Source organism: Macaca mulatta, chromosome 14, assembly GCF_049350105.2.
Source record: "Macaca mulatta isolate MMU2019108-1 chromosome 14, T2T-MMU8v2.0, whole genome shotgun sequence".
NCBI lineage: Eukaryota > Metazoa > Chordata > Mammalia > Primates > Cercopithecidae > Macaca > Macaca mulatta.
Window position 1 is genome coordinate 52,522,472 of NC_133419.1, and position 25,244 is coordinate 52,547,715.

General features: G+C 41.0%; 1 protein-coding gene across 1 annotated transcript in view; it reads right to left on the minus strand.

The window, feature by feature from the left end:
* Nucleotides 1-25,244, minus strand: part of TEAD1 (TEA domain transcription factor 1) — a 271,809-nt gene that overhangs the window by 8,731 nt on the left and 237,834 nt on the right. The window contains 2 exon segments of the mRNA NM_001435829.1: nt 4,702-4,854; nt 9,995-10,135. Coding sequence (NP_001422758.1) covers nt 4,702-4,854; nt 9,995-10,135 — 294 coding nt within the window.

The window sequence follows — 25,244 nt, forward strand, 5'->3', positions numbered from 1 at the left end:
TTGAAGACATGGCACACAACAGTCATTTAATAAATATCTGCTGGGCTGGGCGTGGTGGCTCATGCCTGTAATCCCAGCCCTTCGGGAGCTCGAGGTGGGTGGATCACAAGGTCAGGAGTTCGAGACCCACCTGGCCAACACAGTGAAAACCCGTCTCTACTGAAAATATAAAAATTGGCTGGGCACAGTGGTGGGAGCCTGTAATCCCAGCTACTCAGGAGGGTGAGGCAGGAGAATCACTTGAGTCTGGGAGGCAGAGGTTGCAGTGAGCCGAGATTGCACCACTGCACTTTAGCCTGGACAACAGAGCAAGACTCTACCTCAAAAATAAATGAGTAAATAATTGATGAATGAATGAAAATTCACATCAGAATAGCCAACAAATATTGACTGCTTACTATCCATCTACTCAGTATCAAATGCTTTACACAGATTGTCTCATATGATATTATAATACCTCTAGGAGTAGGTGCTCTTTGACAGGGAAGGAGCTGAGAGGTTTGTTTGGTCATGGTTGTGTATTCACCATGCAGATAGCTCTCAATTGTTTCTTCCTCAGGAAGCCTTACTCAGCTTCCTCCTGAACTAGGTCAAATTCTCCTGTTCTATAAATGCCCCGTGTCCCTCTGCCAGGTAGCAAGAGCTACAGTTTTCATTTATTTTGTGATGACTTGATGCATGCCTGCCTCCTGCATCAGACCCCAGGATGGCAGCCAACCTGCCTAATTCACCACAGCACCCCAGCCCTGGCACCTAAGTATGCACCCATGGGATACCCCTATTCTTAGTAATCAGAAAGATGTCTGCTTATCTATCGAGGCAACATCCCTGAGAAGCCCTACCTCATCACTCTGCACTTGAGAGGTACCTGTTTCATGAGTACACTACAGCCATCATTTCCTTGCAATGGTTTATTTACCTGCCTCTTTCGTCCTGAAGCACCATGAATTACTATATGACAAGTACTGGGTTTTATTTGCATTGTATCCCAGAAGGCGGTACCATCTGTCATAGCTTAGCTGAATTAAAATATTTCAATGATAACCTTTGAGGTAGAAAGTGCAGACTTGAGTGTTCTGTTTATAAATGAAGGTGAAACTGATGTCTGAAGATTAAGTGACCAAGGCCATAAAGTCTTAAACTCAAGTCTTTTCATTTCATGACCATAAGATACCTTGCAAAGTCTTTTCTATCCATTCAAGTCTTAATTTATTTCTATCACTGGCTCTGTGACCTTGGGGTGGCCTGACATTCTTTATCCATAAAATGAGAATAAAAATGACCTCATAGTCTGAAAGTGAGATTTGCATAACATTTACAAAGGGTCTAGCACAGCACCTGGCACTTCTACAATCTATGCAAACTTCTTGCAAGCTTTCTATAAAAGAATACAGTTGGCCCTCCCTATCTGCGATTCCACACTTGCAGATCCAATCAGTATCAGACTGAAAACACTTGGGGAGGAAAAAAGACATAATAAAAATAATATAACAATAAAAAGAATAAAAATTTTAGATAAAACAACTATTTATATAGCATTTACATTGTATTTGGTATTATAAGTAATCTAGAGATGATTTAAAGTATAAGAGACGATTTGTATAAGTTATCTGCAAATACTATGTCATTTTATATAAGGTACAATTTCTCCTGTTCATCAATTAGATGATTTTATTTTCATAATCCAAGAGTGCTGGCTTAATTTCAGTTTTTCTAAAACTAAACTATTAATTCTAACATATACTTATTGATAGGTATTAATTCTCCATATTAAAGGAATTTATTTAGTTGCTTAATGACACATTTTGAAATTAACCTGCTAAGTTATCTGGATGGCTGTATTGGTTGAAGTCATTTGTTTCAAGAGAGCGTTAATGATATATAGTGACGAGTTGTTTAACAATGAGGACACTTTCTAATGTGTAATCAGGTGGTTTTGTCATGCGAACCAACAGCATAGAGTGTACCTACTCCGACCTAGATAGTACAGCCTACTACGACACCTAGGCTATATGGTGTAGCCTATTGCTCCTAGGTTACAAATCTGTATAGCATGTTACTGTACTGATTACTGTAGGCTATTACAACACAATGGTAAGTATTTTTGTATCTAAACATACCTACACATAAAGTACAGTAAAAATATGGTGTAAAAGGTAAAAAGTGGTTCACCTATATAGGGCACTTACCACGAATGGAGCTTACAGGCCTGAAATTTGCTCTAGGCGAGTCAGTAAGTGATGAGTGAATGGGAAGGCCTAGGGCATTACTGTACACTACTGTAAACGTTTGTACTGTACACTTAGGGCTAAGCTAAATTTATTTTTTTAAATAATTATGCTATATTATATAATAGCTGCATCATCACTAGGTGACAGGAATTTTTCAGCTCCATTATAATCTTATGGGAGCACTATCATACGTGCGGTCTGTTCTTCACGCTGCTATGCAGTGCACAACTGTAGTCAGGTTCTATGGGTAACAGGGGCTTTAACACTTTTCCAGGCCACATTTATCTTAGCTGTGCTCTCTGAGGTAGAGTTTTAGGGACTGAGGACATGCATCCTTAGCATGCATAAACAGAATTAGAAGTGATTTTTAATAAACAGTTAAGACTCCCCCCAGGAGAGGCAGGGAAGCCATTCATTCAGGGTTTTTGTTAATTCCTGAGGCTACCTGAGATCCTCAACATATGTCACACTCACCTTCTACTCATCTGACTGCTAAAGTGATGCATCTATTCTTAGATAGCAACAGGGAGCACCTATATGGCAAGCACCTACTACCTGCCAGTCCTGCAAACCTTGAACTGCTCTATTTTCACCAAAGGGCCATTAAAGAAAGGAATACTGATCAATGTTATTGAAGAGCATGTATTCCAAACTTCCCCTGAGTGCTGGCTTCTATGTTTTAGAGGGACATGAGCACATCTGAGAATCCATTAAGATTCTCTTCTTGATACAAACAAAAATTATATACAAAATTATCTGTTTGGTAGTTGTATGCCAATCATGTGTCTGTGAACTCTGAGAGTCCTTGCGGCTCATTTCCCAATCTCTTACAGCAATGGGTCTCTACCTGGTTGCACACTACAACTACATGCAGAGCTTTAAAAATAAACAAACAAAAACCAGGATGCTGGGCCCCATCTCCAGGGATTCATTTTATTCATCTGGGGTGGGGCCTAGGCCTTAGATGTTTTAAAGCTTCCTGGATGAATCTAATATGCACAGGGTTTTTTATTTTTAAATGTTACTTTTTTTTTTTTTTTTTTTACAATGGTGTACAGAAGCTGGCTCCTACTGGCTCATAGAAGTTATTGTTAAATATTAAGAAATTTGATGAGCTGAATAGCTATCAGGAACTTCAAATTGCCCATGGAGAGCATATTTACACCACAGATATAGGCAAAAGGTATAAACTAGGGTTTTGGGAAATTGGGAAAGAGCCTTTAAAAAAAAAAAGAACACTGCTGATTGAAAGCCACTGTCCCAATGGAACCAAAAACACCAAGTAAAGAATTCCTGCTCTATGTATTCTTCTTAATCCTAGTAACAAAAAGGAATAAAGTAGGCTTTCAGAGGAGTATTTGGTCACAGTATAGCCTTGTTGCCCCTCTTTTGCTAAGATTGTTTCCATCAAGTTTTGTTTTGGCATTTTCCCTTTAATCAAGTAATGTTATTTTTTTTAATGAGTCTTATGAAACCTATTACTGAATATTTTCTATTTTGAGCATGACACTGTTCCTAATAGCTTCCGAAGTCCCCAAATAAAGCTCCCAGAAGAAATTTGTTTTAAAGTTCAGTATTAGGGGAAAACACAGAACCATCCAGGGGCACTGTGAGTTTTCCCATCATGGACCTTGAGCACTATTTTCCCTTTCCTTTAGCTGCCCATTAAGTTTGTTTTGTCTGTTTTGAGATGGGGTGTCACTATGTCACCCAGGCTGGTCTCGAACTCCTGGGCTCGGGGGACCCTCCCACCTTGGCCTCCCAAAGTGTTGAGATTAGAGGCCTAAGTCACTGCACTCAGCCTAGCCAGATTTTTTAGCCTATGAAGAACATTTTCCTCCTCCTGGTCATTGCATTCCATGCATTCTATTCTAATCTCTATTTCTTCTGGTACTGAGAGCTTCTATTTTCTTGCTTTAATGCATGTAACTTCTTAGAAGGCCTTGGAAGTCCATCATGGAAATGTGTCAAGGTATGTCTGAAGTACAAACCTACCAACTCAGCTTTTGTCTGATTTGCATACCATGTTGCTGTTGAGACTAAAACTTGGCTAACGTTGAAATTACCTGTGGAACTTAAAAAAATACACATGCCTGGGTCCCATTCTCAGAGATCCTGATTTAATTGATCTAGGATACAGCCTGAGTATCTGGATTTTTAAAAGTTCTCTAGGCCTTTCTACTCTGCAGCCACAGATAAAAACACATCACTTTTTATTACCCAACTGAATTCCAGTTCTGTGAACCTTAGAAACCCCAGCCACATAAAACCCCTTCTCTTCTACAGACTCAAGCCCAAGTTTTCCCTATGGATGCTGCAAATTCAACTGCTGACTGACCACCAGGAGCCCAATCCAACAGCCTGGTCAGTTCCCTCGGCACAGGCCCAGCACCTCCCAGGACCACCTTCCTCACTTCTGTCAAGCCTCGTGGCAGCATCTGCCCACACAGGAAAGAGATAAAACCATTACCAATAAAATTGTGAAGTTTTCCAAAACACTGTTCATCATATATTTCTCTGGTAAGTGTTTGAGCTTGTGGATGAAGTTGATCATATATTCACACATTGGGGAGCGGTTTATTCGGTATACAAATCGGCCATTCTCAAACCTTGCATACTCCGTCTGTGAGGAAAAAAAGATTTGAGTATTTTTACACTTTTGACTTCAAAACACATGAAACAGATATTACTGCCTATAAAAAAGCCTTTTTTCAACATGAATCATCTTCTATATGCTATACTACTTACGTAATTTACTTAATTAAAAAGAAAACTATCTCCAAATTTACTGCTATACATAGAATCCATTATTTTTCTGAAAGTTTAAAAAAAAATTAGTTGGAAAGATGATAGCTTTAAGAAGAGTTGATAGATCCTTTTAGCAAAGGTCAGAAAAAAATATAACTGCCTAATTATGATGCATTACCTGGAGGAGATCTGTAAAAGCAGGCACCAGCTAGTTACAATTCTTCAAAGAAAATCTCTCTTTATTGTGATAAAGCCTCACAGGTTAACAACCAATACAGCTAATCTCTCTACTTTAGAAAAAACTGATTATTTCTCACAGATCATGAGCCCCTGAATGTCAGCTGTTTATGAAAGGAAGAAATTAAGAAAATACTAGTATATATGCTGTTTCAAGAACTCAGAAATAAGAAACAAGGTTTCCTAGATAACCTTGGATCAAAAGGAATTAAGAAAATTACAAACTAAAGAGCAATGAAAAGGGAGATATTTTACATCAAAACGTATCAGCCACGATGAAGCTGCACTTGAAGGAAACTTAATGAAGCAGCCTCATATGTCTTCATCATTAAAGATAAAAATTTACAGAATAAAATACACATCCTTAAAAAATAAAAAATAAAAAAACCCAAACCACAAAGAAATCAAAGGAAGCCAGGAAAAGGAAATTAATAAAGATAAAAGCTCAAATCAATGAAATAGAAATGTAAAATGTAGACAGAATTAAAAACTGGTCCTTTAGACAGACAAAATAAACTCTTCACATAAGTAAAAAGGAGAAAAAAGAAGTGGCAAAACCACAATTACAGTAAAAATTACAAGATACATAAAAGATTTCACATAACCCTAAAGCAGACACACACACACACACACACACACACACACACACACACACACACACACGGCGAAGCAAAGAAAACCCAGCGGATAGACATGCTTTCCCAGAAAAATAAAAATATAACTTGCTAACACTGAATCAAAAAGAATGGGAAATTGTCAACAAATAGATCAGTCATTGTGGAAATGACCACAACTAACAAGTTTAGCTATTTACCATTGAAAAAAGGGGAAGCCACAATGGATATAAAATTTCAATTAGGAGAAATAAGCTCGAGATATCTACTGTACAACAAGGTGACTATAGTTAATACCAAAAATTTATTCTCAAAATTTTATTCTCAAAAATTGCTAAGAGAAGATTTAAGTGCTCTCACCACAAAAAATTGGTAAGCTATGTGAGGTAATATATATGTTAATTAGCTCGATTCAACCATTCTACTGTGTATACAGATTTCAAAACATCATGTTATATACCATAAATGTATAAAATTTTTATTTATCAATTAAAAATAAATAATTAAAAGTAGATGCTAAAAAACATATGAAGACCAAACAGTTTCAGGCCTAAGTTTTATGTAATCTTAAAAGAATAGTTATTTCCAGTGTTAATCTTTTTATGAAACTAGTGTACATTCAAGACTGAAATTTGGCAAAGAGGTTATTGAAAAAAGTATGTAACTGGGTATTGGCAGCTCATGCCTTTAATCCTAGCACTTTGGTAGGCTGAGGTAGGCAGATCGCTTGAGCCCAGGAGTTTGAGACCAGCGAAACCACATTTCTACAAAACAATACAAAAAATTAGCCAGGCATGGTGGCATATGCCTGTAGTTCCAGCTACTCAGGAGGCTGAGATGGGAGGATTGCTCGAGACCAGTGAGGCTGAGGCTGCAGTGAGCCAAGATCATGCCACTGCACTCCAGTGTGGGTGACAGAGTGAGACCCCATCTCAAAAGAAAAAGAAAAAAAGAAAAAGTATAGACGAATATTACTTATGAAATGTAATGTGAAAATTCTGTGTAAAATACCAGCAAATAGAATCCAACCATACATCCAAAGTAGGACTGTTTCAGGAATGCTGTGGTTGTTTCATATACATTGAGGAAATGTATTAACTTGTTATGTCAACAACTTGGAAGAAAAATCATATAGCAACAGTTGCTGAAAAGCATCTGATAATGTATTGCAGCTGTAACTAATAAAAATCCTAAGTAAAACAGGAATAAAAAGAAAACACTTAAATTAGTAATAAATACCATTAATAAAAGCCTACAGTAAATATAATCCTAAAGGGCAAAACACCAAAACTTTTTCAACTAACATCAGTTAACTATACAAGGGTAACCCAGGAATCCGGGGGAAAAACTAAAGTAAAGTATGAGAATTTGCTAAAATGGCCATATTGAAGACAGAGATGCAAAACTAAGAGCTTTTCTCTATTCTATTAATTCAAATCTAGAAATAGCAAATTACAACATATTATATAATATTTAGAAATATATTTAACGAGAAAGACAAATCTGTATGATGAAAATGATAAAATCTTATTGAAATATATAAAATGAAATGAGAATGCAAATACGTTCTTGATTGGAAAGATTTAGTATCAAATTCTCCCAAAAGGACATCTAAATCTGATGCAATTACAATTAGATTGCTCAAACAAGGTTTTCTTCTTTATATGTTTTAAGTGATTGAATTAATTGGAAGAATAAATGTTGGTTACTAGCTTAGAAAATATATGCAAAAGAAGAACAGTGAGACTGACTTGCCTCATCAAATATCAGAATATACTATAAAGCCACTGTAATCAAATCAACATAGTACTGGGATACGTAGAGACAAATAGTGGGTGGAATAGAACAGTGGGACTCCAGGAAGAGCTCTCAGAATATATGGTAATTTAAAGCGGGCAGATCTGTTTAACTGGAAAAGAATGAATCATTTCATAAGTGGTTTTGATACAAATGCCTATTTGGAAGAAAATATTAAGTGGACTACTACTTCACACCAAATGCAGACATACATTCTAAATAGATAAAAGGCTTAAGTGTAAAACCCCACCTACCACACACACCACCTTCTCCATAAAAATTCCTAATCTTTCCCTGCTCCCTGAATTTGCAAAGAGCTTTGGATGTATCATCTGAGGACACCAGTAATTTGACATTTGGGAAACTGAGTAAGCTGTCTGGTTCATCTTTTCTCAAATGCACCTGTCCAGGCAGGGAATTCCAACTACAGAGAACATCCCTGACAACTTAGCTATTGACTAACATTGCCTAACACACATCTTCCACACTCCCAATCACCCACAGGTAATTTTGCTTCCTCCTTCTTAGAGGAGAGGAGGTCATCTGGTTCCAGGTGTCCCAGCCATGTTTCATGATACAGCCACCTTCTCACCTCCTGGGCTTTCCAGACACTATGTTGAGCCAATTCCCCTCCTCCCAACTCATTTTTGTCCTCTGCTCTTCTGTTTATGTCTCCCTCTACTTATCCTAGGGCTGGTGGCTGCTCCCCAAATTTAATCCTCATTCCTGTGCCCTTTCTATTCCCTCTCTGCAGCTAGGTCTCCATTCCTAATCCTTAATGCTCAGGATTCCCAATTCATATTTCCAGTCTTTACCTGTCATCCAAGTTCTAGCCTTGCATCTATAATCATTACCTATACCCTCTTGAACACCTTATTTCCTTATCTCTACTAGTGGCAGTACCATCCTTCCAAGCATAAAATGTGAGTGTGACTTTTGACTCTTCCTCCTCGTTAACATCCAGTTAGTTTCTAAGTTCCATTCAAAACGTCTTACTGGATTCCCACTGCCACCACCGTGGGAAATCTCATGACCCCTAAGCTTAAATTGTCCATCTAAGTCAACTCCCCTGGATCCTCTTCTGCCAGCATAACCTTTCTTCAACCACATTCTCATAAGGCCTGTCCAGTGCTCAGGGGGTTGGTGCTATTGCTATGAGGGCCTGCAGCATACCAAATCCTCATTGCTTAGCCCAGGGTCTTAAGAAATAAACCCTTCTCCCTCTCTCCCTCCTTAGCACAAAGCCTTTGTACAGCTAAGGTGGGCTCTTGTACCTGAAAGGTCCAGGGCCACTGGCTTACTGAACATGGATCAATTAATTGGGTGATGGGTAGAAGACACTAAAAAACACAACCTTTAAGAAATGCCAACAACAAACATTATTCTACAGAGCAACTCACCCTGATCAAACAAATATACATCTTTTTAAAGGGAGGAAGGTATGAAACATAAAAGCCGTAAAAAGATATTGGATCCTAATATATAATAAACTCTATCTAAAACAATTAAAAGCAAAGGCAGTGGAAATGGCAAAAGCAACAATATCCAACTCAAGCTGTCATGGTTTCAGAGGGCAGGTGCCAATCAGCTGAGGACCACCTTGGCGTCTATCTACAATGCCTGGGAGTGTCCTTGGACCTAGGGGTTGGGTGTAGAGAGGGCATCATTCTGAGTGGCAGGGCCTATCTCCACCCAGCTTTCATGCCAGGCTACCCCACAAGGCCTCACGCAGAGGTGCACAGCACTGGCTCAGCAGGGCACAGCCGACTTCAGACACAGAGGACTGGCACGGGACCTCCTATTTGCTTCCTTTCAGGTGCTTCCAAATCACTTTACCTTTTTAGAAGTAACAGGAGAAAGAAGTGGGAGAAAGGAGGAGAGTGATATGGTTTGGCTGCGTCCCCAACCGAATCTCACCTCAAATTGTAATCCCCACATGTCAGAGCAGGGGCCTGGTGCCAGGTGATTGGATCATAGGGGCAGTTTCTCCCATGCTGTTCCTGTGATACTGTGGGAGTTCTCACCAGATCTGATGGGTTAAAAGTGTGTGGTGGTTCCCACCCACCTTTCTCCTGCCGCCATGAGAAGATATGCCTTGCTTTCCCTTCACCTTCTGCCACCATGATTCTAAGTTTCCTAAGACCCCCAAATCATGCTTCCTGTTAAGCCTGTGGAACTGTGAGTCAATGAAACCTCTTTTCTTCATAAATTACCCATTTGCAAGTAGTTCTTCATAGTAGTGTGAGGTAATACAGAAGGTAAGAAGGAGACATCCAAAAAAGTACAACTCTCTGCCCCAAGGAAGGCTTAAAGGAAGGCAACAGTCTGCCCTTGAATGAAGTTTCCAGTATACAGAGGCCAACTTACCTCTACTTTTTCTACTACTTGCTTCCCAAAGGAGCAAACTTTGGTGGAACAGGTGACTGTCATATTTTCAGAACTCTCGTACTGACTGGTTACACCATAAAAAGCCCCAGCATCATCTTGAATATTGCAGTTTAAATCAGCCTGTTGGAAAGGAAATGGAGGTGTGGGTTATTCTCTCATCCCAGGAGTCACGGCACCGAGCAGTAACTTTCAGGGTAAGACATCCGCTTGGCTGAATGAAGCCGGCTGGCTTGGGAAGGTGATGCTCATCTAGAAACAAGTTCAATACTCATCTGTCATTTTTTAAAGAGGTTGCTGATTTGGGCAGTCCTCTCTTGAAATGACAAGCTACATGTATCAATTTTGTTTTACTTTCTTGCATTCAGTATCAGAATAACACTATGTCCTTGCAATAAAAGATCCACAAGGTCTTTGAAATATGCACAGAAAGCAGGATATTAATTGGATTCATATTCACTCATCTTTAAAGATATTAAAAAAAACCAGGAGACTGCAGCTGACTAGCCATTTGTCATACATGTACAAACAGAAACTTTCTTAAAAATTAGAATATCTGGAGGGGAAATGGTTCCTATTAAAGATTGACTTACAAAGATGTTAAATAATGAGCATAAGTTGCCATTCATTTAACACATTTTTATTAAGTACCTACATGAGAGGTTCATGCTAGACAATGTACAGGTTTTGCCTATAACTGGTTACATAAAATAACTATCATTCAGATAGAAAATAAGTATCATGTCAAAGGTACTTAGAGTTCCAGCAATGGAAGGTATGACTTTCCACAGGGGGTCTCAGGTCCATTGGAGAGGAGAAACTGGCTGCTGCAGCGTTTGATCACTGCAGTGGTCTGAATGTGCCCCCACTAAATTCATGCATTGGAAACTTAATCCCCAGTGCAAGAGTGTTGGGAGGTGAGGCCTTTTGGGATGGGTTTAGGTGTTGAGCCTCTGCTCTTGCATATGGGTTAATGCTGCTATAAGTAGGGCTTTCAGAAGTAAGCTGGCTCTCTTTGGCCCTTCATCTGCCTTCCTCCACCAGATGCTGCAGACTTGCTCTTGGACTTCCCAGCCTCCAGAAATGTGAGAAATTAATTTCTGTTCTTTATAAATTACCCCAGGCTGTGGCATTCTGTTGTAGCAGCACAAAACAGGCCAAAGACAGCCACAGAGTAATAGCTGCCTTCCCTCAAATATCTACCAACCCCCTGCTCCGCATCAGGCACAATGCTCAGAGCTGGGGATAGAACAAGCAAAATCTGAGCCAGGACCTGCTCTCGTGAGCTTACAATTAAGCGAGGAACACACCACACAGAGCTAAGCACCAGGAAGAGAGGTACGGGGGGACATGAGCACAAATGGTGAGGAGTGGGCTCCCAGGGTCAGAGGCGCCTCTAATGATGATGCAGCTCAGATCCCAAGAAGAAGACGAGGCTTAGGCAAGAGAAGCATTCCATAAGAGAGAAGAGGGTGTTCAAAGGGCACACAGCCAGAAAGAAGGACTAAAGAGAAAGCAAGAGACAGAGGATGGCAGGAGAGCTGGAGAGGTGGGAGGGCTTGGGTCTAATATCCTGAGACCAAAGGACACAGTGAGCAGACAGTCCTGGAACAGTGACAGGGCACAACCAGCTCTGCTTTCCAAGAAGGCACCTCTGACCACAGCTCGAAGAAGACTCCAGAAGAGAGCAGAGAGGATGTATATATATACTAGGAGGCCATTATAGCAGTCCAAGCGAGAGATGATAAATGTGGGCTGCTGTGGTGGGTGTTGAAGCAGAGGTGCGTGGATCTGACACTCAAATGAGATTTTATATTTTGTGAGGTTTGGCACTATTTTTTTTTTTTTTTTTTTTTTTTTTGAGACAAGGTCTGGCTCTGTCACCTAGGCTGGAATGCAGTGGTGCGAGGCTCACTGCAACCTCCGCCTCCCAGGTTCAATGGATTCTCCCGCCTCAGCCTCCCGAGTAGCTGAGATTACAGGCATGTGCCACCACGCCCAACTAATTTCTGTATGTCTAGTAGTGACAGGGTTTTGCCTTGGTGCCCAGGCTGGTCTCGAACTCCTGGCCTCAAGTGATCTGCCCACCTCAGCCACTCTAAGTGCTGAGATTACAGGTGTGAGGCACCATATCGCACCAGATTTGGCAGATTCTGACTGGCTAATTTTTATACCTTGACAGGCACTAACCACTAAGACCTGAGTCATCATATACTTAAAAATAAATATCTACATTTAAATTTCCTTTTTGAATTGGTTATTAGGAAAATGTCCATCTCCTTAGGCAAAACTTCCTACTTTCTGTCTACAAATAAAGAGAACCATGTACTCCACATTCCCCTTTTCACCTTATGTGCCAAGAAATTCAAAGCTAAATTCAGAGTTCAACTACAGTAATTAACTTGCCTCAGGTGCTTCTAATAGCTACTAACAGTCAAGGTACAGCTCCTTTTACTGGTTTCCAACCTGCTTTAACTTGTACTTATCCGGTTTTACGTTACCCATAAATGTAGTGAGCTTTCTCACATTCTGCTTTTTGTATTTTATGGGATATAAATCATAAATAAATAAAAATACCCAGGTGTGCATTTTTCTCACATTCAAAGGTTTTAACATTTGGCTCCACAAAAGAGCAGCTCAGCAAGAAATCATGCATGTCTTTCCCTAACTGAGATCAGCATCTGAACTCCCAAGGCTGAAGGGGCCCCTGGGTCTAACTGAGCTCCAGCCTCCAGGGAAGAAGGGCTACCATACACCTCAGGCACACAGGGGCTCTGAACACTGGAATTCCCATCGAGCTTTCAACATGGTGGTGTTACCTTTAAGAACTGCCACTGGCTTGCTTTGCTACCACCTCAGAATACTTTGCTGTGAAAAGCAGCTCAGGTGCTTTATGGTGGCAGGATTAACGCTGTTACTATTATGATGGAGCTTGTGCCAAAACGTTCCAGATTTTTTTTTTTTTTTTGAGATGGAGTTCTGCTCTTGTTGCACAGGCTGGAGTGCAGTGGCGCGATCTCGGCTCACTGCAACCACTGCCTCCTGGGTTCAAGCGACTCTCCTGCCTCAGCCTCCTGAGTAGCTAGGATTACAGGCAGGCACCACCGTGCCCAGCTAATTTTTTTGTATTTTTAGTAGAGACAGGGTTTCTCCATGTTGGTCAGGCTGGTCTCGAACTCCCATTCTCAGGTGATCCGCCCACCTTGGCCTCCCAAAGTGCTGGGATTACAGGCGTAAGCCACCGGCCTGGCCCAGCATTTTTTTAAAAAGTAAAAACATGCATGTGGTAAAGAGGGGGGAAAAATAAAACTATAAAATGGGCATGAACCCAAAAATTTGCCAACCTCCCTAAGGGTAACCAACGTTATCCCTTTCTCAAGTATCCTTTCAGAGACATTCAGCACTTAGGCATTCAAGCATTCCAATTCCTCCTTTATCACACAAATAGTAGCACATTATATTAATTTTTCTAAAACCTGGCATTAAACATATATACCTAGGCATCTTAGAACTCATATAGTACTAATATGGAATTTCAGTATTATAAAGTACAGCCATTTAAAATAATGAACAGCCACACTTTCTAGTGGCTGTGCATACTGTTCTATGGCACAGATACACCATAATTTAATACACGCTCTACTGATGAATATCTACGATGCTTCCCAATGATGCTGCAGTAAGTTTATGTTGAGCAGAAAAGGTGTATTCAAAATTATTATTTTTCTTTCCTTCAACTTTAAATTCCCAGCTTTGAAAAAGAGTCTTCATGTGCTATAAATACACTGTGAGCTAATGTTGTACTAGTTGATTTTGATTAATCAAGTTGTTCTGAAAGACTAGTAAATAATCAAATGTAGTCTAGCAAGCTGGGTGTGGCAGAATACCTGTAGTCCCAATTACTCGGGAGGCTGAGGCAGGAGGCTTGCTTAAGCCCAGGAGTTTGAGACCAACCTGGGCAACATAGCAAGACCCTATCTCTAAGCAGGGGGGAAAGCAGCCTAGTGGTTTTGGTGTACAGAGTGGACTATGGAAGGGAACACAGTGAAATAAGCCATTGTGTGTGGGGGACGGGGGGGTCACTGGGAGAGTAAATAGATTTTTTAAAACTGTCAACCTTAACTTAAAACATACAAAATAATCTGTCAATATATGTAATTTTAAAATGTTAACTAAGTTTAGAATGGTATTATTCACCATGATGTTAGTAAAACTGCTGAATACGTTCACAACTGTTACGGTTCTGTCTGTGTGAGGTTCCATGCTTAAGTAATGCTGGTGAAGGCAGCTGTCCCACAGCAGCGGCACACCTAGCAGATCTGACACATTTTTAAGACTGCCTACCTTTATTTGACAAATGATTTTCAATAATAACCAGCACTCTACTTCAGCTATTTAAAATTTTAAACATAAAATTTTTAAACATAAAAATTCCCACAGAGACTGAGGGAAGGGAAAAAAAAGTTCTGTTTCCTCATCTTCATAATCATTCTACTATTGTTGCTCATTGACAAATCTGTTTAACTACTGGAACAAGTAGCACCATGGGGACTGTGGACTCAGACTGCACCCGAAATGAGTACAAGGCTGGGTCCGCATGTGTTACTAAAGGAGAATATAATGGATAATGTGCATGGTAATTTGAAGCATATAGATGTTTTATATATAAAATAAAAATTCACCATTATATATGTTGTATACGTACATATATAAAAAATAAAAATTCAGCTGGGTACCGTGGTTCACACCTATAATCCCAGCACTTTCAGAGGTTGAGGCAGTAGGATCGCTTGAGCCCAGGAGTTCAAGACCAGCCTGGGCAACATAGGGAGATGCCATCTCTACAAATAATTTTTTTTTTTAATTAGTCGGGCATGGTGGCATGTGCTGGTAGTCCCAGCTACCTGGGAGGCTACAAAAGGAAGCTTCCTAGAGCCCAGGGGTTTGAGGCTGCAGTGAGCCACATGATTTGTACCACCGCACTCCAGCCTGGGCAATAGAACTAGATGCTGTCTCAAAAAAAAAAAATTAATTAAAAAAATTGAACACTAACTTTCACCAATTATTTAGGACTCAGGCCAACAAAGGAGGTTTTGTCGGTTAATATGGTGATAATAAAAAGAAAACTGATTTTTTAGACGGTTTTGTCACTGTCGTAAATTCCTTACAGCCAAGCAACGTCCTTATTGTTTGCAGCTGGGGCAGACCGTGCCTACCACCTCACCATTGGTTTACCATTATCTCTTAGAACTCCCCAAACGACTTTAATATAGCTTTCATTTGGAATGGATGATCTGTAGTTACAATGACAGAATTATTCAAAACAAAGTTATTAAAGAATACCCAACCTACCCTCAGAAACCATCCCAACAAATTACGTGTTTTAAAGTCGTCAAAGTTACTATTTTTACATAAAATTAAAACATAACATACATTCAGAGAAGTAAACAAATTGGAAGTTTACAGCTCGATTAATTTTCATCAAGTGATCCAGCACCCAGATGAAGAAATGGAAGTCCCTCTCTCCCCCAAATATCCTTCCTTCCAGGCACAATAATCCATACACCTTGCCAGTGTAACCATGATCCTGAAACATTACACATTAGTTTTGTCTGCTTTCTGAACTTTAAGCAAGTGGAACTAAACAGGGTTTACGCTTGTGTTTAGTTTGTTTACTCAGCATTTGATTTGTGAGATTCAACCACATTGCTGTATATAGTTCATTTATCCTCATTACTGCAGAATATTCCACTGAATGAAAAATGCCACAATCTATCCACCCTATTACTTAGGGACATCTGCAAGGCTTCCAAATGGACCTATTACGAAGAGTGCTACTATGAACGTTCTTGAATATGCTTTTGATGAACATACGGATGTGCTTCTATTGGGTGTTCCTAGGAGTACAATTGCTCAGTCATAGAGTCTATGTGCATTTTATCCTTCATTTAGATAAGTAAGGAGAAACAGTCTGAGAAAATTCTCTATTTAATTATTAGTGTAAATTTAAGAGATTAGATTTTTTTTTTTTTTTTTTTTTTTTGAGACGGAGTCTTGCTCTGTCACCCAGGCTGGAGTGCAGTGGCCGGATCTCAGCTCACTGCAAGCTCCTCCTTCTCGGGTTCACGCCATTCTCCTGCCTCTGCCTCCCGAGTAGCTGGGACTACAGGCACCCGCCACTTCGCCCGGCTAGTTTTTTGTATTTTTAATAGAGACGGGGTTTCACCTATGTTAACCAGGATGGTCTCGATCTCCTGACCTCGTGATCCGCCCGTCTCGGCCTCCCAAAGTGCTGGGATTACAGGCTTGAGCCACCGCGCCCGGCCAAGAGATTAGATTTTAAAAGGCTTCCCAACTAACAGTAAATAACCAATTTGCCATTATAACTGCTTTGTAATTACCCTTGAACATAGAAAATAATTATGTAGCTATCCAACCATATCACAAATGCTCCTCAGGAATTTTCTAGGAGGAAGTAATGATGTAAAATATAATTATCTGTCAGCTGATAGTGTTACGGCTATTCCAGAAAGAAATGCAGTCACTGAACTCCCATGAAGCAAAGACTAATATCAAAGAATGTTAGCATTAAGTCAACAACAAAGGAGTCTGGGATTTGCAGAGTTCATTATCTACCCTACTGACACGTCCCCCTCCCAAATGAAAATCACTTCAGGTGGAAAGCAAACCTATTTCATGTAGTTCTGAAAGCAAGAAAATGAGTTTAAAAAAATGTACCACTATCAGAGATACAAACTATTTCTGCCTAAGCAGCTTTTACCTAACCACAGGATATTTTCTAAAAGTAAATAAAAACAAAAATCCAAGAAGCAGTTGAAAACTAGTAAAACTTATCTTTCCAATAAATTCCAAAGTCAAACCATATCCCATCTTCTGGGCACAAGCTGGCCAAAAAGGCTGGTCACGGGCCAGGTTCTGCAGTGTTAAAAAACAACACTTAAAAATATGGCTGGGGAAGTCCAGGCAAATGAGCGCTTCTAAGAAATCTTCTTCCTGTTTGCTCTAGAAACAGAGACCCTAAACTCTAAGCTGAAACTTAGTTCAGAGGTCAACTCTCTCCTACTTCCAAAAGCAGAAATCCTTTCCACAGCATCCTGATCTGCACTGCCTTAAAGCTAAATACTGTCAGACACAGGAAAACCACTTCAATAACGCTGCTGGGCCAGGCACAGTGGCCACTTACGCCCAGGAGTTTGAGACCAGCCTGGGCAACATAGCAAGACCCCATCTCTATTTATAAATAATTTTTTTTCTATTTATAAATAATAATAATAATAATGTTGCTGGACAGTCTTAACTGTTAGATAATTCTTTTTTCTGTTATATTAATTTTCTCTGCTACAAATTATCACAAATTTAGTTGCTTAAAACAAGACAAGCTAATTATTTTATATTCCTGTAGGTCAGAAATTTAATTCAGCTCTCAGCCAGCTAAGATCAAGAACTAGAAGGGATGCAACTCCTTACTAGACAGAGGCTCTGAAGAGGGTTCTGTTTCCTTGCCTCTTCCAGCTTCTGAGACCACCCACATTCCTTGTCCAGGAGCCCCTTGCTCCATTTTCAAAGCTGGAAACACCAGCCGAATCCTTCTCACATGTCAACTGTCATCTCTCTGGATGTCTTCTTTTGTCTCCCTCTTCTGCTTTTAAGGGACCTTGGGACCACACTAGGCCCACTTAGATAATCCAAGATATTCTATCTGCTAATTAACAACTTTTAATTCCCCTTTGCCATGTAATGTACCATTATCCACAGATTCCATGGCTACAGATGAGGCATCTCTGGGGATCCATGATGCTGCCTATTACATCTCTTAAGTTGAAATGAGCTCCTCTGTAACTTCCATCCAGAACTTCAGGTACCACAGACCTAAGAACACTTCTGTAACAATTCTGCAGTTCTCTTTCCTTTCCTCCTTAACTTCACCATTCCTCTCCTCCTCCTCACCCACATAGTTCTTCAGGTTCTGTTTGCTTCCCAAGATTCAAGTTTTACATTTACTTTTTTAAACTCTGCCCAAAGTTCAGTCCTCCATTCATCCCATCCAGTCTGACACTGGTCCAGGCGTCTGTGAATGCTGCCTCTCATCTGTCATCTCATCTCAGACACTGGACTGACAGCACAGGCAGCAGAAGTGAGGGATTTGGAATCACTTTTTGGGTCTCGCTTTTCTCATCTTTAACCACAGGGAAGATGACCTGTTTCCAAAGGCCATGGTGGTAATATGAGGAGATAATGCATATGAAATTCATCTGCAATCTATAATGTACTATAAAAATTACAGTCATTAACAATACCTATAATCACTCCTGTTCACTTGTCAATTTGAAATATTGACCACGATAGAGATGAAGACAGAGCCTCAAGTCACATCTACAGATACCTTACCTCAACGAGACAAGAGTTTGTGATCAATAAACACAATAAAGACTGTCACCACGGAGCCAGTCTTGGCCCCAACCCACATTTGTCGGGTGTGTGGCACAGATGCAACACTGGCTTTTTCCAAACAGAAAAATTAGGACTTTTTCTAGTTTGTGTTTATGATGGGTCTTATGTATTGAGTACAACAGCTCAAACAGGTACAAAATTATCTTTCTCACAAAGGCATGATTAGACATGTTATAGAATTCTTTCTGGGAATAAAAAAGGCACCATTAACACGTGTGTTGAATGAATTAAAGACTTTAAGGTCTATTTGTGGGCAAGTCCTGAAAAACAACAAAAAGTCGAAGCAGAAGCAGGTTTGAATGATGGGCAGAGGAAGCGGACAGCAACAGAAAACAAAAATACACCCCATCAAAAGCTTCCAAATTCTTTCCCAAATCATCCTTCTCTTACACCCATTACTTCCATAACTGAAACAGTTTAAGTCCCCAGATAAGAGTCTGGATTGGTTTCTCCTCTATCACCTCTTACTCAGTAAGCCCATTTATTCATATATCTGTTCTTTTTTTTTTTTGAGACGGAGTCTCACTGTGCTGTCCAGGCTGGAGTGCAGTGGCACAATGTCGGCTCACTGCAACCTCGACCTTCAGGGTTCAAGTGATTCTACTGCCTCAGCCTCCCAAGTAGCTGGGATTACAGATGCACGTCACCATACTAATTTTTGTATCTTTTAGTAGAGAATGGGTTTCACTATGTTGGCCAGGCTGGTCTCGAACTCCTGACATGAAGTGATCCACCTGCCTCGGCCTCCCAAAGTGCTGGGATTATAGGTGTGGGCCACCATGCCCAGTCATCCTGGAGCTGTTTGGTTTAATTTCATGTTTTTGTCTTTTGGGAGTAAATATGAAAAATGCAACACTCTCCAAAGATTGACCCTTCCCATTTCAAGGGTAAGGAAGAATGAGGCCTCGCCCAAGTATGTGGGACCTGAAGTCCTTGGAGGCGGGTGTTAGGCCAAGGGACAGAGTGGATCATCCCTGCAAAACCTCTGTCCTCTGGAGACCTGGTTGTGGGGGCAGAAGGATTAGGAAGTGAAGGCTGCTTCTGCCCAGTGAAGAATGGGAGTGAGCAGCTCACACGGCAGCAGCATTTGGCAGATGACAACAACTTTGTCACAAGCTTCACTGGGGAAAAGCCTGTTGGAACAAAGGCAAAGAGATAACCTCTAAGGCATGAGGCCGGGGCACAGCAGGGGCACAGGGTCAGGAGAAGGCTGTGGACCTTCCTTTCCTATCCAGAGGGCTTGGAAGAGCTGCAGAGAATGACATGATTGCAAAAATGAAAACATCAAGAGGACGGTCCCCAACCAGAGACAGTCTAATAGGCACTGATGGTTGCAACAAGACGCTGGCATTTTAAAACACTACTTTGAACCTCTCCTCTTCATCCTCTCTGAGCAATGATCAAAGAACCAAGATTTCAAATTGTGAAGCAATTTTTTCCAATGGTAGCATCTGGCTCCTTGGCAGGCAGTGCTGGGAGCTGGGCCCTGTGATGGGCAGCCGTCCAGGCCTGCCACATGGTGAGGCTCGACCAGGCAGGGCATGCAGTGCGGCATTGCAGCTGCTCCCACAGGCACCAAAGGACAATCACTCTGCACTGGGCCTGGAGCTGTGGGGCAAAAGTGCCCCTAGAGGCAGCACTGTCATGCGGGGGTCTGGAGAAAGCTGGCTGCTCTCAAAGGCTCCTCACCCTCTCATTTGCATGCATCTGCATCCTGGCTAAGATGCTTGAAGTCCGTCCCATTGACATTCAGAGGCTTGGGGTGGGTAGGGAAGCTGGGCCAACTGTGAGACAGCTCCCCAGCAAGGAAGCCTGCATTTAGGGGGAGTGAAGGAGCTGCCCTCAGAAAAGAGAGTCTTTGAGTGTGTTCACTTCGGCCCTTATGCCCTGCCCAACCCAATGATGAGACAGCAGCTGTAGCCTGCCTGCCACAGCTGTTTTAAATAAGAATAATAGGAATAAACTCAGCCGCGGCTCTTCAAGTTACTTCCCGCTAATTATGGCATATATTTACATCTACAAAATAGAAGATTTTTAAAAACACCACCAAGGCCCCCTTTATTGTGCAGATTGGCACCCCTATTTGAATTTCATAAACATTTAGTACTTCAAAGAATCTTAAAAGCTTGCTCTAATTATGATATGCAGTAGTTGAAAGGCTGCCTGTCTGCACTGCAAATTCCTACAAATACCAGCATTCGGTTTTTCAAAAATTCAATTAATATCACCCACACAACTTCAGGTGACCGCCAGTGGCAACTTCACATAGTGGCTAGGATGAAAGAGTCGGGTCTCAGCTCCAACTACAAAGCAGCTACACGGGCCAGTTCTTTCCAATAGAGGCAAGTAATGAGTTCTGGGTGCCCAGCTGAGCTGGCCCGAAACCCTTCTCATTCATCAGGTGTGTGAACACTGGCCCAGACACCACCTTTCCCAGGAAACAGGACCTTTTTATGGTTTCAAGGTTTTGTGCATGAAAAGTTTTTCATAGAAAAACAATAACAACTCCAAACCAATGATACGTAAGTGAACTAACAAGTGCAGAGTTGCCAGATAAAATAGGGAACCCAGTTCACTCGCATCTCAAATGAACAGCTAATACTTTTTCAGTACATATGAACATATATGCCAAATATTCTATAGGACATGCACACCAAAAAAGTATTCATTGTTTACTTGAAATGCAAAGTTAACTGGGCAACCTGCTAAATCTGACAACTCTACTATCAAGAAACCTTTACTACGAAGAATAAAAACTGAGACTTACCCTCAAATTTTCATTGCTGTAAAAGGCATCATATGTCCAAGATACTTTAGGTAGGGAAAATGAAGTTGCAGGAAACACTTGGAGCATAATCCTTTTTTAGTAAAAACAAGTGATGTATATGTGTATGTATAATGTTTGTAGAAACATATGTAAAAGTCTAAAAGGATGCGTTCCAAATTTTGGGATCTGGCTGACCACAGGCATGCATGTGTGCAAGGAGGATCTCACTTTTTATTCTATATTCCTTTCAACTGCTCAAACTATTCATAACAAACCTACATTACATTTTTAATTTAAGAAGTAAATTAAAATGGGGTGGACTTGGGGGTAGGAGGTACCGTGGATCTTCACCTGCACACGGAGAGGTGATCTCTCACACCACCAAGGGCCTAGGTTCAGTTTTATGCAACTGACTGAGATCCCTGAAGTGTCCAGTTAATTCAACTATGCCTTGCAAAACTGGGTCTGAAAATATGCAGCTACCCCGACTATGCCACATCAATTCTTTCCTTCTCAGGTTTTTCTTGAGGTGAAATGGTAACAGTGACAGCATGAATCAAGCTAATCATGGCAGCAGCTCAGGTGGGATCGTGGCTTAGCATCTCAGTCTGTAGTCACAGAAGGGAGTGGAATTAAATGGCCCCAGAAGGAAGGGACAGACCCCTGACCTGGGCTTTCTTAGCAACCACAGAGCCGAAGGACCCAGGACAGAAAGTCTCGTAGGAATAGCTATTGGAATGAATTCCTCCACGAGGTCACGACAACTCCCGATGCAAGAGATTCTGCCCAGAAGCCCTGAAGATTTAAGAGTTGAAGGTTGAAAAAAAAGAAGGTTCTGTGGTTTATCAGAAGAGGATGGGAGGAAAAGTAATGTAAGCTTTTGTGCTCATTTTCCAAGCTATCCTATCCTGTGAAATCCATGATTTCATTCCTACCATGTTTTAGGCTTTCAGAGGATTCAGGTATGGTCTTTTGAAGTGAATCCCCCATGACCAGTGTTTCCACCCACATCTCTCCCTATTCTCCAAGTTCGGTAAGCCCCAGTGGCCATGGGGACCCCTCACCACCTCCCAGTAAGACTCCTTGTCTGTACATGAGTATTCACTGCCCTGAAAACTCCTTCTCACTCCCCTTGCATTGACCAAATTCTATCAAGATTCTGTTTAAATGCCATGTCTTTGTGAGCCTTTCCAGAATGTTCTCAGGGAAAAAGGGTTCCACCTCTGTGCTTCCACAGCAACTTCTGCCCACTTCCACTACAGCTGCTACCCCTCGGTGCTGTCGTTTACCTGCCCACATGTCTGCCATCCCTCACCAGACCCTGAGCCATGAAATCAGAACTTCTCAATCACATCTGCTTCTCAGTTTTCCAGAAGCAAAGTCGAGACTGGCAAATGTTTGTTGAATGACTTTCTGGCAATGAAGTGGCCCAGAAAAGCTTTCGAGTGAGTCTCCTGAGGTCTCCTCCTCCTCCTACGAATTGCTTGCGGATGATTCTTCACAAACTCTCAGGTGGTAATGTGAGCTGGCAATGTGGCAGAGTGCCCTGTGCACAGCAATTGCTTTAGGACCATTTACTGACTGAAATAAAATCACTTTCCAGGTAACTTAAAAAAAAAAACCTTGAAAATCTATTATACACATTGCAGCACTGAACAAAGGCCACAGACAGGGTACACTCCCTTGGAAAGGCCTACAAAGAAGTTTGGCATCCAGGGCTCGGGAACCAGGAAGGAACAATCCTAAGCAGCAGTCAACACAGAAAGTGCTCACAAGCTCCAGATATTTTTCTTATGAAAACAAACCAAAATGGGCAGATACACAAATGTATTGATTTCCCTATTCCTGTACTTACAATAGCAGGGCCTGCTTACCAAGAGATTAAAAAAAAAAAAAAAAAAAGCTCATATAACTACAGTCTAGCCCCCAAGTACCTCTAAATATCATGATACTTCTCACTAATCTTTCTTCTACTTAAATCATTTCATAACTTAATATTCAGTTAACTTTAAAACTTAACACATTTTGAGATGAGACAGAAGTAGAGAGAAATGGAAAACTTATTGAGCTGAAAGGCCCCTCCTTCCTGATAGCAGTTCAAAACATGTGGAAAGCAAACGATTTCATATTGTTAACTTCCTCTTCCATGAATAGCAACAAAACGTTTGGTTCCAAATGACAGACTCAGGTCTACAATTCCAACCTAAACCATGCAGAATACAATTAGAAACAGGCTGAGACTCCAATGGGGGCAGGGTCTGTTTTGCTGGGTTACTGTTTCTTCTCTTTAAATAAAACCTGGTTTTATGCAGAGTGACTGTCATTTTGTTGAACAAACGTGATTTCATTTCTACCAAGACAAAAGAATCTTCTGAAGGCTGTCCTCTTTCCAGGTAACTTGCTTCCCCTTTTTTTTTTGGAGACGGAGTCTTGGTCTGTCACCCAGGCTGGAGTGCAGTGGCCGGATCTCAGCTCACTGCAAGCTCCGCCTCCTGGGTTTATGCCATTCTCCTGCCTCAGCCTCCCGAGTAGCTGGGACTACAGGCGCCCGCCACCTCACCCGGCTAGTTTTTTTTTGTATTTTTAGTAGAGACGGGGTTTCACTGTGTTAGCCAGGATGGTCTCGATCTCCTGACCTCGTGATCCGCCCGTCTCGGCCTCCCAACGTGCTGGGATTACAGGCTTGAGCCACCGTGCCCGGCCTCCCTTTTTTTGTTTTATAAAATATTCTCACATCTGCTATCGTTAGTAAAAGTAGGCTTGCTTTTTCTTCCTTTAAAAATAATAGATTAAGAAAGTAAATTGGCCAGGCACGGTGGTTCATGCCTATAATCCCAGCACTTTGGGAGGCCAAGGCGGGTGGATCACCTGAGGTCAGGAGTTCGAGACCAGCCTGGCCAACATGGCAAAACTCCATCTCTACCAAAAATACAAAAATTAGCTGGGTGCAGTGGCAGGCACCTGTAATCCCAGTTACTCAGAAGGCTGAGGCAGGACAATCACTTGAACCCAAGAGGCAGAGGTTGCAGTGAGCTGAGATTGTACCACTGCACTCCAGCCTGGGGGACAGAGCGAGACTCCATCTCAGAAAAAAAAAAAAGAAGGAAAGTAAATTAAGTAACTATGCAGACAGTATTGTCTACACTGAATGATCATAATTCCAAGAATTTTAAAATACAAAACATTTTTAAATAAGTATAGGGTAACATCATATATCCTGGTTTCTAGATATGACTAATTTGATAATGATTAGAGAGAAAGAATTATATTAAATGTGTATTTAAAAATTTGTTATAACCTGGCAACATGATACAAATCCATAAGATTTCACTTTTATATTGCTTTCTTCTTTATTATTCCAATCAAAGTTTAAGACTAAGCCTTTATCGTACTAATTATTATTATGAATGGTTTTGGGTTGTAACGTTTATGAATAGAATGTTAAAAGCATATAGCTTTCTTTAGACCAGTGTTTCCAATCTTGACGCCCTTGAGCATTAGGACAGGGAATAGAGTTCTGAGGCCCCTCCAAAGGTATTAGTCTCAACTGCATGTCTTACTTTGCAAAAAACATAATTTTATTTCCTTAAGTAAACTTCATGTAGCTGGAAATTAACTGCTTTTGACAGTCAGCTGTGAGCTACACTTGGGTTTTTGGCCTTCAGGATGCATGACTGAATCATACGTCCTCTAGTTCTGGGAATTCAATCTATGATCAATTCCCAAGGCTGTTGACATTTTCTTACATTAATTGCACTGTCTGCCACGTCACTGGCAATCCATCTGCCTGAATCTCAATGCTGCAGTGAAGCACAGCTTCATCCACTTGGGGGTGGACAGCCTTCTTTCCTAGAGCCTACACAGCACCTGATCATGTTTTGCAAGGAAAAAAGAAGTATGATTATCTGCCAGTGACAAGTGTTTGCCTCACGTATAACAAAGCTGGTTCCAAAACTCCTCTTGAACCATAATAACAATTTCAATGCCACATCA